The 13,983-nt window shown below is 30.5% G+C and overlaps 2 protein-coding genes across 3 annotated transcripts in view; both read left to right on the forward strand.

Moving 5' to 3' along the window:
- Positions 1-1,316: 1,316 nt before the first annotated feature.
- On the forward strand, positions 1,317-5,618 carry LOC111393184 (pre-mRNA cleavage factor Im 25 kDa subunit 2-like). 2 transcript variants are annotated; one of them, XM_023018609.1, is made up of 8 exons: positions 1,317-1,513; positions 1,644-1,689; positions 3,811-3,904; positions 4,049-4,122; positions 4,555-4,641; positions 4,743-4,853; positions 5,042-5,161; positions 5,268-5,618. In XM_023018609.1, exons 1-7 carry the CDS (start codon positions 1,395-1,397, stop codon positions 5,111-5,113), a joined length of 603 nt encoding a protein of 200 aa, XP_022874377.1. In that variant the 5' UTR covers positions 1,317-1,394; the 3' UTR covers positions 5,114-5,161; positions 5,268-5,618. The 2 variants fall into 2 exon arrangements, with proteins under 2 accessions (XP_022874377.1, XP_022874368.1); XM_023018600.1 differs by having other exon boundaries at positions 5,042-5,488.
- Positions 5,619-11,837: 6,219 nt separating this feature from the next.
- Positions 11,838-13,983, forward strand: part of LOC111403946 (transcription factor LAF1-like) — a 7,267-nt gene continuing 5,121 nt past the window's right edge. Inside the window, exon 1 of the mRNA XM_023032635.1 lies at positions 11,838-11,976. Coding sequence (XP_022888403.1) covers positions 11,838-11,976 — 139 coding nt within the window. The remainder of the gene's footprint in view (positions 11,977-13,983) is intronic.

Here is a 13,983-nt window from a genome sequence, read left to right on the forward strand (position 1 = left end):
TTTATTTCTGAAGCGCATGATAAGTAGATTCCCAACAATTATTTGGACAATAAAGATGTCAGTGATGGTTAGGATTATGATCATTTTATCATGCTATTTTGATTTGTTCAATCTATAGCAAAATTTTCTACATTTTAGTTTTCATTTTTTTTGTATAAATAGATGTCTCATTGATCAATAAAAATCAATTTTCGGCAGTTTTAAAATATTTGTGCTCTTGTGTATTTTTGTACTTTTTTTTAAATAACCAACAAGATTTTAAATACAGATTTTTTTTTTTTTTTGCGATTTTCAATAGGTGGAGGAGTTATATCTTACGCGAAACTATTTCAGATTTCTGTTATCAATCCATTATAAGTACATGTTTAGTATTGATTTTTCATTTCAAAAAATTAAGTTTTTGATCATTATTTTACTATTTCAACCGTCATTTTTTACTTTTCTCTCAAGTGGAATATGTTTTTGTCTCTAACGATGAAAAAATCAATTCTCGTAACAAAAAAGCTTAAAATATGAGTTATGCTATAAGTACAGAATTTTTGTACAGAATTGTTCACAAGACGTGTCGAAATATCATTCAAAGATGGAAAAAAATATAAAATACACTGACAAAATTTTTTCATTTCAAAATCCAGTATGAACTCTGTATATTTTCCGGGAAAAATCCCTAAGGTCCCGTTTGATTGTACGAAAATTTTCATGGAACTTGGAATTCGAATTTCAACTTCCACTTTTGGCCTGTTTGATTGACAAAATTTTTCAGAAAATTGATTTCCCATGAATTTTTAGGTAAAACACCTTAAAGGGTGATTTTCCATCTTTTATTTTCCTAAGGCGTAGGTGGTTTTTGGTTTTCCACCTTTTTTATTCTTTTTTTTTTAATTGTTGGCAATAGGAACAAATTTTAGGAACAATTGTAAAAAAAGATATCCTTGAAATTGATAATTTTCATGTAAAACAAAGTCAAACGAACACCAAAATATAAATAATTTTTTGATCGTTTTTTTCTTCTTTTTTTTTTTGGTTGGCAATGGAAATAATGGCAATGAGAACAAATTCTAGGAATAATAATAGAAGTGAATATTCCTTAAATTGACAATTTTCATGTAAAACAAAGTCAAATGAACACTAAAAAACCCTTTTACTTTAATATTTTCCACGTAAAAAATTATACTAATCAAACACAATAATTTACCATTTTCAAAATAATAATTTACAGATATTTCAATTTTCTGAAATTCATTTTCTTTCTATCCAAATTCCCAAATTCTACTTTCGCAATCAAACAAACCCTAAAATATATATTAACCAAAGAAATGGGCGTCAAGCGTCAACCGCTCCACTGCCTCTCTGCTCTCCCGCTTTGCCGGTTGAAGAATTACAGATAAGCGAAAATGGTGTCGTCAGCAGTGGTAAATACGTATCCACTGCCAAGCTACACTTTCGGCGCCAAAGAGCCCAAAATGGAGAAAGACACCTCCGTCGCCGATCGCCTTGCCCGCATGAAAGTCAAGTGCGTTTTTGTTATGATTCTTAAACCCTAGATAGATCGAATTGATTGATATCGTGCAGGGTTCACGCCTGTTCTTTGGATTTGTGTTTTACATCGTTGTGATGTGTTTCGTTTGGGTTTTGAATTCCAGTTACATGAAGGAGGGGATGAGGACTAGCGTCGAAGGAATTTTGTTGGTATGTACTGATTTCTATATCCTCCGTACTCAAATGTGTATGTGTGTGTAGATATAAAATAATATAAAGTAACTGTTTCTGTACTCAATTATTGAACAATCTTGTTTGAATTTTCTGTTTCTTTCATTCTGGATGGAATTGCTTCTGCCTAGAGCGTATTTGGCTAAGCATAAAAAGTTACCTCTGAGTAAATAAGTAATTTGATTCTTTGGCACGGTTAGAATTACTTCCAAAATAAGTTTAGTTTTTTAGTTTTTTATTTTTTATTTTTTTAAAAGAAGACTTTAAAAAGTATGAATGATAAACGTATCTATGCATATTTGGAAATAAAGAGTTACTTAAAAAGTAAATGTTCACTTATTTTTAAGCTTAGTCGAACATGCTCTAACTGGGAGAAGTTTACACTAGAAATGGTGGAGTTTTTTGAATATGATGGTAAATTTTATATAGACTATTTGAAAAGTATGAAAATATTGAAGTGCCGTGATGCAAAAATGATAGAAACACAAGAGTCCCCACTGTCTTCATAACACTTTTTAAGCTTGATGAGTTCAGTTTTCTGTGGCTTGTTACATTTGAAGTAATGTAATGTACAATGTGTTTTTGTGTCAAAGCAGGATTATCTTGGTATGTTAGCTTTTGAGTTTCTCCACGCTTGTAGTTAGTAATGCAATGCACAAAATTTGAGAAGATACAACAAAGTCTCTATGTTTACTCATTCTGGATAAAATGGAGAAGTGCTATAAGAATTCTATGCAATATGAAGATTTTATTTAGGTTAAAGGCAAGTTCTACAAAAACGAGGTTAGGCACTCTATGCTTATTGAGGTTGAGATGTTCTAAGATGAATGTAGCGAAAATGAGGATGGTAAGATTGTTGTGCAACTAAATTAAAAAGAATTAGATATGAAATGAGTATATATGCCAATAAGTGGACTTGGGGCTGATTGAGGGTAAACTAAGGTGAGGATGACTTAGCTGGTTGGTCATGTTTTGCTTTGACCTAACAAGGCACCGCTCGTAAGAATGAGATGATTTTGGTTAAGTCAGGAAGAGACAGGGAGGGGTACATCAAAACTAACATAGTCTATTGTAGTCACTGATGATCTAGTTGTTAGATTTCCCACCAGATCTAGCAATGAGTGGGGGAAATGTGGAATTCAGGATTCACGTAGACAACTCGAAATTTATTGATAAAAAGGTTTTATTTGTTGTTTCCGTTTTGCTCATTATGGATAAAGAAGGGACTCCCCTAAGGGCCTATTTCCAATCCACTATAGGGGTACTGGTGTGGATTGTACATTTTATGTTTTAGAGATCTCTAGAAGTAAGGATTGGAACGACAATAAGTCTTCTTGGTCACTTTATCTTAACACTCATCAAATTAAAGCACTTTTTTGAGTTGTTTATGAACTGTTGAAGCTATAAATAAATAGAAATAAGTAATGAATAAGTGGTTAGTATTTGTGGGTCCCATTAAATATGTTGATAAAAAGTTATTAAAAAAATATGTGATTATTGGTAGCCAAACAAGGCTTAGTTGTTTTCATGTTGTTCAGAAAAACTTGGAATTTGAGCCTTCTTTCTGCATCGAAGTCCATAGTGTGATTAAATCTTGTTAAAGAAATGTTTGAGATCCTTAATACTTATTAAGCTTAGAACTTAGCAAACATTAAGACCCTGTTTGGTGTAGATTAAAATCAGATTTTTAGAAAAGTTGATGAACTGTGTCTGAAAAGTTGTGGGTCCAATGAAATGATAGGTTAAAATTAATTATTAACTTTGACTTGAGATTTTTAGAAGATTTTAATCTACACCAAACAGGCTAAATATATAACTGGACAGTAGAACAGGTTGCAGATGAAACATATTATAGAAGATTTTTGAGTCTGTTTAGCTATAAATAATAGCAGAGGTCTTGCATGTGGCATTATAGTTTTTCTATAAGGTCTCTGATTAGGCCATTTAATGCTGAACTGTGTTCCTTCCTTAACATTTTAACGTGCATGGAGAATTTCTACCTTGTTGTATTTTCTTTTGCTATTCATCATGATAATAACTTAGCATGTGGTAAGCAATATGGCCATATAGATAATTGAAAAACATGGTGGACTCCCACAGGTAGAAGAGCATAATCATCCCCATATTCTTCTTCTGCAAATTGGAAATACTTTCTGTAAACTCCCAGGTGGCCGACTGAAGCCGGGAGAGAACGGTACAATGTTTGACTCCCTCTTAAAAGAACAACAAAAACGACAACTCATATTCTGGCCATGGACTTTTTGAGTTTATTTTGTGTCTAGTTTTATTTATCTTCAATTTTTATTTTATTTTATTTTATTTTTACATCGTTTTGCAGAAATTGAAGGCTTGAAAAGGAAACTTTCCAGCAAACTCGCTGTGAATTCACCTGGTCTTGAGCCAGATTGGCAGGTAATTCTTTATGGAATAATCACCTGACCTAAATGCTTGGTAGATATAATCAGGATAAATTTTGAAATGGGAAAAGTATAATTCAACATTTCAACGTGCTTTAGAGATTATTCATGTGAAAAGGGAATGTGCAACGTAAATATGCATAACTAAATGTGATCTCTGATTGATAGTGAATAATCTACCTGGTGTTTTGTTTGGGTAAATATGTATACATCTAAGAAAGGAAGGATGGACGTCGTATGAATTTTACTCTATATGCCACAACTGAGAAACTAAGGCTGAATATTATATGATCTTATCTTATTTGCTGTACACAGGATCTGCATCATGATCTTTTACACATCTCTTTTCTTGGCCTTCGCTAAAGATATTTATTTGTATATGTACTTGATTCTTCTTTCTCATTCTTTGTTGCAATGTTCGTTGCAGATAGGTGAATGTGTGGCAACATGGTGGAGACCAAATTTTGAAACCACAATGTACCCTTACTGCCCTCCACATATAGCAAAACCCAAAGTAATATCATCAGCAAACATCCTTCCATTAGTATATATGCATTTTGGTCTGTATTCTCATTTGTTGTCAAGACAGCTGACCACGTATTATTCATAATGTAGGAGTGCAAGAAGCTTTTCATTGTTCACCTGTCAGAGAGAGAGTACTTTGCTGTTCCGAAGAACTTGAAACTTCTTGCTGTTCCGTTATTTGAACTCTATGACAATGTTCAGGTGTGAGATTTTTGCCTTGTCTGCTGGTTTATACATCATTTGCTTGATTTGTTCTCCTCATCCTGTCTCCACTTAAATTGTGACAGGAACATAGCTTTTGTTTTCACACTTTCTGTTAGGGTTTGTGGTAAAGATCATCTTTATATGGTAATCACATAATTATAAATACTCCTTGTTTTCCATATCAGAGATACGGACCTGTAATTTCCACCATTCCGCAGCAGCTATCCCGTTTCCAGTTCAACATGATCCACTCATAGATTCTTCCTAGAAACTCATACGAAGATAGATGCACCCAGAGAATTCAAGTCAGTGACTCTGAAAGACCCAAGTTTTGTGGTCAACTTAGCAAATCCAACAAATATATAACTCCAAATTACCGGTTTTATTTCTTTGAATTTTATTTGATTTCAGATTTTCATTTAAGAGCCTGGTTTCTTCCCGCAGCCTTGGTTTGTGGAAGATGTCACATTATGATTGAAGTCTTCTCTTATTTCTAAAACTTGTTGAGCATTTTGCTGAACACAAACGAAATTTGACGTCTAGATTGCTGTAGGGGATTCAATGTAAGAATTGTTGATGGTTCTTTTGACATATTTGGTAAGTTGAATTAGATTCCAGTATTGCGCACGAAATATGCCCCGTAGGCGTGGGGACAGGATTAGAATGGTGGTACTGGGCTTATTAATGTTGTCCCTGCAAATGTGTTCTAGCCAAGATGTAACACTGATGAAGTAATGTTCAATCTTTGGATTGAGCTTAAAATGTCGTCCTGTGCTATGGAAAATCTTTGAATCGACTAACACAAATTTAAAGTCCCGTGAACATCTTTATTTAAAAGATTTTTATCGCTAAAGTCAAAAGTTTGGTAACCAAGATAGAATTTACTAATTGTGAGCAATTAGCGCCTCCTTGGGAGAAATTTTCATCTGGATTTTAATCAATTATTGTACTGTTGTTGTTGTCATTTTTCATTTCCTTTTCAATAAAAGCTAGACACTGGGATCCACTTGTACTTCGCAACGGTATAAAATTTGATTTTAGCCTCCGTTTGGCTCCTATTTTTTTTTTTTTATCAAATTTTAATGGTTGGAATAGTGTTTTTTTTTTTTTTCAAAATGTGTGGTTAAAAAAGAATGAAAAGTTTTTTATTTGCATGTAATATTATTTTATGGAAGATTGTGTGATTGAAAATAAGAGAGAAAGAAAATGAGTAAGATAATGGTCTTGTAAAAATGGAGTCAGACAGGGATTTATGTTTGTTTTAAACTAAATGGTTTTTTATTATATAAATTTAAAATAAGGATAAATCATGAATTTCCCAATCTTTCGTTTATATCTCTTTTGTTTAATAGGCAAATAAAATAAAATAAAATAAAATAAAATAAATAATAATAATAATAATAATAATAATAATAATAATAATAATAATAATAATAATTGTGAAATTGAATTATCCAGATTCGAAACGACCTTTCTTAGAAGTTAGTTTGGAGCAAGAATTTTCCTCCTACAACAAATTCAATCTAAACTTCAATCACTTGAAACAGGGTAGGATGTATTAATAAATCAGCTTTCGTCATTTGGATTTTTTTTTAAATAATATTTTTCCACTTTAATTCATGATAAAATAAAATCTTGATTTTTTTTTTACTTTTATTTATTAAATAGAATCTTGACATGGAAATTAAAAAGGCAAGAGGTTGTTGATGTCATCAAACAGATGACGTTTGATGTAATTAAGTGGACTAAATTTGTGTTGAACTATTATTATATTGATGATTACGTAACGTGATTACCAACTATATTCTGGTGAATAGATAACAATTTATTTATTTATTTTTTAACTATACTGTAAAATATAACATTAGAGTGTAAAGATACTCAATATAATTGGTGTATTTTGTTAATTTTTATGTTATGATCTTTGTATGTTACGAATATTAATAACCTCTTCAAAGACAATACTAAAAGCAAAATTAAAATTAAAATCTTGTTATTATACTCCGCGATCATGTCGAATGCTTCATCCGTAACAATCGAAGTTTCATTTTGTTCTCTCATTTTTATTAACAAAATAAAATGCTTTTTAATTTGAATAAAAATTCTAGTCCAATGTACTTGTCTAAATTTAGCGATAACAACAAAAGTCATATTCGTTCATTCCTATTCGATTGAGATTTTGCTTTCCTAATAAACTAAATATGATATATTTAAGGAGACAACCATCCGTAATCTTAAATATTCAAGGAGCAAACATGTGGAGATATCATAAATAAACAGAACTCGAGTTTTTTTCTTGATTACTTCTTTGGACAAAGATAAGATAAAAATAATTTTTTTTTTTTAACAATACATTATTATTTGCATAATTTTTTATTTTTTATTTTTTTTGAAATTTTTGCTTCATTTATTATACTTTTTAAATGTTGAAGCTCATTGTAACTAGTTGTTATATAGACTCAATAATCATTTCTCTTGATTCTCAGTACATCTATGAGCTGGCTTCAAGTCATTTGAGATTAATAGATAATGATTAAATGAAATCAATTAAGGTTCTTTAAAAAATTAATAATAAAAATAAAAACTGATAGTGGTGAGGCATGAAATAATTTTTGTTGGACCATGGTGACATAAGACTACTATAGCATCTTTATTCATTTTGAAATTTAATAGTATAAAAAATAAAGTCAACTAAAATTGAAATTAATCGTTTCCTTTTTGGTTAAGAAAAGACACTGATTTCTCTGCAAAATCATAAATAATTAAATCATAAATAATCTATATTATCTAAAATTTTCATATGAGATGAGCATAATATAGAGGTGAAAACGGGATCTAGAAAGAAATTAATCAAAAGTACAAAGGGTTTCTTCTTAATTCATCCAATTTTGAAGAAAAATATATATGGCTAGAAAAATATTAATGGCGGACAAAACTAATAAAAAAGTGTTTTGCATATATTTATATAAATTTCTTCAGAAATATATAAATGACTAAGAAATTTCAATATCAGCAGCATGGATTTACTTTTTATATACACACACACTGAAAAGGTAAAATATGATGGATAATATGATATTCCAGCTTCTTCATAGACAAATTTTATTTGTGAGAATTTAGAATATTTTGAATTGTAACTTTGAATTTGAAATTCGAAATAAGGCTCTAAAATAGGGTCTCATAATTTTTAGGGCCGACCCCGAATGCATTCCTCTGTAACACACTAAACGAGGAGGTCTATACAGACCAACCACCCAACTTCAAAGACCTTAATCATCCCATCCATGTCTGTCGTCTCAAGAAAGGCATTTATGGTCTCAAACAGGCACTTAGAGTCTGGGATAACGAATTCAAAGGTATTGTTCCCTCCTATGGGTTTCAAAAATCCATCCACGATTCTTCCCTCTTCTTTTGCTTATCTTCTTGCATCATAATCTATTTCGTAGTATATTTTGATGACCTTTTGGTCATGGGAAACAACCATTCTGATGTGTCCTCATTCATCCATTCTGTATCCCTACGATTTCGTATCGAGGACTAGGAGCCATTACATTACTTCCTAAGAGTTGAGTCACTAGGCTCCTTACTCAAAATAAATACATCCGCCGCCTCCTATTACGAACTAACATGATATAATCTAATTTCTTGGTGCTCTCCAAAGCACAAATATGTAGCTTGATCTTCCACTGAGGCCGAATATAAGCCCCTATCATTTGTTCGATCGCTTAAACTAAGCTCCACTTTAGATAGGTTTCGTGCTCACCTTCTTGTCGTTTCATCAAACAAGTGAAATAAAGAAAATGATGAAGTCTGATGCATCAACTAAACAATTGTCTTTCGCACCATTCACTCAATTATGGTTCAAGATCAGAGTCTCTAACATGACTCTGTCTTGCATGGGTGTGTTAAGGATAAGGCACAAGAATACAAACAAGCTGAAAACTCTAAACTACACGATCAACATCCAAGTCCTATCAATAGTAGTAGCCAAATCTCATCTCGAGAAACTAGTGAGCGATCATATCATCATCTAATTTAAATTGTTCACTTAGATTAGCATCATCACTTTATATTCTTATATTGTAAAACCTAATTATAGAAGTCTAGTTCGAATAAATTGTTACATTGTATAAATATACATGAACTACATGAATGGAAGTGGGTGAAATTATTTTGTCTCAATATCATCTGTTTTTCTACACTATCTTTATTCTTTATATGGATTAAAATATTAAGTATTTATATTAAATAAATTTTAAAAAATCAGCTTTTTAAAACATTACAGTGCACTAATTTGAAAAGGAAGGAAACCCTTGACATCTTCAATTATTAGTTTGTACCTTTATATACATAAAAATATTGATTTTCCGATCCTTACTGGTTTAATAGTTTTTAATAAATTCTAATAGAATTATGTAACACGTAATGCATGTGTAATTACTATTAAAGTAATTATTATCGTGGGGTTGAACTGTTGAAGTACAAATCATTAAGTATTTTATTTTTTATAAATTATAAACATTTTACTTTCTCCACCAATCCGTGTATGAATCATAAACATATCATTTTTCAATTGAAGAACAATAAAATTGCCGGTAGGAAGGAATAAAATGAAAGTCACCTCAATATATATTTCACTGTTGGCATAATTTATGTATGAAATTAAGTACATTTTTCATAAGTACATGATTGAATAAGATTTGAACTTCTTTTTTATATTTAGCCCCCGTTTGAGCCACATTTTTACCTCATTAAAATGAAAAATATGATCGTTATCCATCACATCAAGCCACCATTTTTGAATTTCTATTTCTGGTGTGGGGCCCATAACGGCTCTATTTCTCATTCTCATTCTCATTATAATGTGGCTCAAACAGACTCTTAATATCATTCAATTCCATATAAAAAAATACACAATTGAAAAATATGCGTTGTGTTTAGACAAAAATAAAATTTGAATATTTAATACATATTATTTATGTACACACACAAACCTTTATATTGTTTTCTGTATTTATTCTTAATTGACAATTGGGAAAGTGGTAGGTTCAATAACTTCAACCGGCCAATATGGACCTTAATATATAATAACATAGACTTTTATGACAATATTATTCATTAGTAAAGTTAAAAATAATAATTAAATCAATATACATACTTTAATTTAATTTTCTAAAATGACATAGTAAATTAACATAGTATTAACATCAGACAAAACACATAAGTTCAAGTCTCATAACATCAATTTATAAAGATTATGAATCCATTAATTGAATACATATTTTCATTCTAACAGATTAAACATTAAAATTGATAACTAATATAATTTTATGTTTTTCGATTACCATCTTGAATAAACTGTTCCTTTTGGTCAGAATAGTTCGTTATTAATTTAATATAGACGATTCAATTATAGAACGATTTTTAATTCAATAATTATTAATTTATATTATATAATTCACCAGTGGTCGTGAAATGCAAATTTGGCGTGGTAGTATAATTAGTTTAGATCTTTGGGGACAGTCTTCATTCCAACAGTGATTGACACAAATGATTGGATTTTGTCCAATTCAACAAGTAAAAGCTGAAATTAACGATCACATATTCAACAATTATTGGATTTTGTCCAATTCAACAAGTAAAAGATGAAATTATTGGATTTTGTCCAATTCAACAAGGATTTCAAACATGTTTGGTTTTACTTATTTAAGTTTACTTTTAAGTTACTTATCACATCATTCTTAAAATTATTTCTCTCTAATTAAAATCTTAAAGTATTTACCGAGCAAGTCTAGGGAAGCGACCATTTAGATACAACCAAACATAAAGGGTTTATTTCCTCAACATAGGTCATTGATCTAACTTTTACATTAATAACTAACATGATAATTGAATTGAATCACCTCATCACCTCATTTCTTGTTGGAATTTTAGTTTCCATATGAAAGGATCAACCTTAAGTGAAGCAGCTGATTCCTTTTATAAACTCAAGACCATACTCATGTATGCTCAATGTCGAAATTTTGATTGCATATATTTGACAACTCTGCTCGAATGAAACGCCGTGTCATCATAGTCACCAATGATCATCATGGCAGCCCTCAAATGATGACCTGTTTAGTCTATCCACACTTTTTTTTTACCAATGTCCACATCATCTCCACCGCACGAAGCCCTACGTTACCAAGGATGGCTTCACCACACTAAGAATTCACCAACAACATGAAATTTTCTTGCATCGCGATTAATTAAAAACCACTCATTCATTCTAATATTTCGTACACATCCAAAAGTTCATCTTGTGTATCTACGTGGCAAAGTATAGGTTACAATGACTCTGATCGCACTTGTTGATCATTGAGTTTCATCTCAAGAGGTTAACAAACTAGGAAGAGTAATTTAATCCAATTAAAAACCCAACATTATCTATATATCTAGCCATTGTTGAACTTTGCACATTTTCAACACTTCCGAATGCCAAGTTCCCTCATTCTCAACAGCATTTATCTAGTAGTCTTTCGACAACTTTTGGTTCTAATATTGGTCAAAGTTATTCTTACATATTAACGCCTCCTAATTGTGTAAAAAATTATCGACGCCATTTCATTTTCAAATTTCACTTTTAATTTCAACTTATGCATAATATTAGCCATCTTATAAGAATGGAGTTCTTGTTCTCAACTCTTCCCAAGGATTCCTAAAAGTTCCTAGAAAGGGACATGGTGGATACCTAACCTCAAATCCACAAGCCACATGAACAATATTGGCAATATTAAAACCTTAGAAGGTACAGTTTCTTATTTCTTAAACAAAAAACATTTTCAACTAATCCCTCTTTTAAATTCCTGCGTTCAGGGGTTTGCTATCCTCACACCAAGTTTCTATTCTCCCTTTCTTTTCACTCCCTCTCTCGTACAAACACATACAATCATTATAACCATCATAACATATATTGATTCGGAAAGATTCAGTTTGACATTAATGGGGCATGATAAGGCATCAGATAAGGGAAAGAAGAAGCAGAAAAAGGGATTATGGTCTCCAGATGAAGACCAGAGGCTTAGAAACTGTATACTCAAGCATGGTCATGGCTGCTGGAGCAATGTTGCCATCAATGCTGGTGAGTATATTAGAAATGGTATATGTGCAAGTCACAGAGTCCAAGTTTCACGCCATTTAATGAAGATTGATTTGTTGAAGATAGAAATTAGTGAGTCAATATTTTGTTTGAATGATTTAGAGAATCAACCCAATTTACCGTTTGATTTACTAATTCTAGGGTCGACCAGGCGGTCAAGATATCGTTTATGTTAACTATGGGTAAAATAGTTGGCCAAGTCCATTCCATGACATGAACTTTGAAGAATGAACACATATACATGATTGATTATGTTAATTACTTTTATTAGTCATGGTCCAATAAACAACTATTTAATAATAAAAATAAGTATGTAAGTCTTTAAAATATATATATATATATATATATATATATAAGAGGGGGGTCCCTGAAAAAGAGGTTATTTCAAGGATTTTAAGGCTGTTGTAGGGGGGTTGTTAAAACAATTATGAAAAATCCTACTCAGTACTCTTCTTAATTGAGATTTCTTTTTCTTTTGGTAAAATAATATCCTTTTTTTTTCTTTTCTTTTTTTTTTTTTTCTTTTTTTTAAACATGCCATCTGAGATATATGAACTTGGGCCTAACTCCATTCTTGTAATAGATTTTCAAACACCACATAAACGACAGTTATTAAATATTACAGCACATGATCCTCAGACTTGGAATAATATTATAGAAGTATGGAAGAATACAATAATAGGACATTATATTAGATTATCAGATAATATGGAAACATTAGAAATGTATAGATATTTAGAAACATTTTTAGGAGAAAGTGCTAAAGCTACATGGGAAGCTTATAAGAAAGATAAACAACCAGAATTTGAAGCACTAATTGCATTAGGGAATAATCCTTATAATTTTTTTAGTAAAATACATGAAGTATTAACAGGATCAGACCCAAATACAGGACATAATGATCTCCTTTTATAGGAGAGAAAAGAGAAAGAAAGCGTTTTTCAAAAGCAAGGAATCTTTGCTTTTTTCAAAACGTCAAAAAGAAAACAGTAAAAAGCTATACTATCAAATCTTACTTTATAAAACAGTAAGATTCTTTACAAATTTTTCAAAAAGAAAACAGTAAAAATCTACTTTTCATACAATAATTCTTGAGATTTCTTGAATTCGGGACACAAAAGTCTTGGATTGATTGAGTCAAATCTGAAAAACTCTTGTCTTTTTCCCAAATGTCTGACACAGCAGACTGGAAATTCTATTATTAGACTTATAAGTCCAATGGACCTTAAACAGAAAAGCCCAATTAACCTTCCAGAATCATTTCAATCAGCTCAAGATCCAGAACAGATTTCTCAATCAGACATCAGAAGAATCAAAGAAACGTTTGAAAAGATCGAAGAAATACAGCAGCAAGTTAAACAAAGTACTACAAAGAAAAAGAAAATACAGATTAAAAAGAAAAATAAAGGTAAAAAGAAAATTGAACAAGAAAAAGATTTGGATAATTTTAAATATTATCTTAGAAAATCTAATAGAAGAAAACCTTATTTAGATGAAAATAAACATGTAAGAAAATATAAACCAGAAAGAAATTATCCTAATAAATTAAATTGTTATGTTTGTGGAGAGATAGATCATTTAGCTAAAACATGTCCAAAAAGGATAAATAATAATGATAAAAGAAGTAATCTTGTAGAATGTACTAATGAAGATTTATTAGAAATTGATGAATATATTTCAGATAAAGAATCAGTTTATAGTATTATTTCAATAGAAGATTATAATAATAATTATAATATAGAAGAACAATCAGATTATGAAAATTTTATACAAGAATTTTCAAATATAAAAAATTTATCAGATTCAGATGAAGAATTAGAATTTATGGATATAGAAATAGAATGTAAACATAAATGGGTAAAAGAAACAGGTTCAGATAGCATACCATGTTTTTTTATGTAAATGGTATCCTAGTAAAAAATTAAGAGTTAAATGTAAAGATTGTTTTTTAGAAGCATGTAAACAATGCTTAATACAAAAAGATTTAGT

Source organism: Olea europaea, chromosome 1 (assembly GCF_002742605.1).
Source record: "Olea europaea var. sylvestris chromosome 1, O_europaea_v1, whole genome shotgun sequence".
NCBI classification, from domain to species: Eukaryota; Viridiplantae; Streptophyta; class Magnoliopsida; order Lamiales; family Oleaceae; genus Olea; species Olea europaea.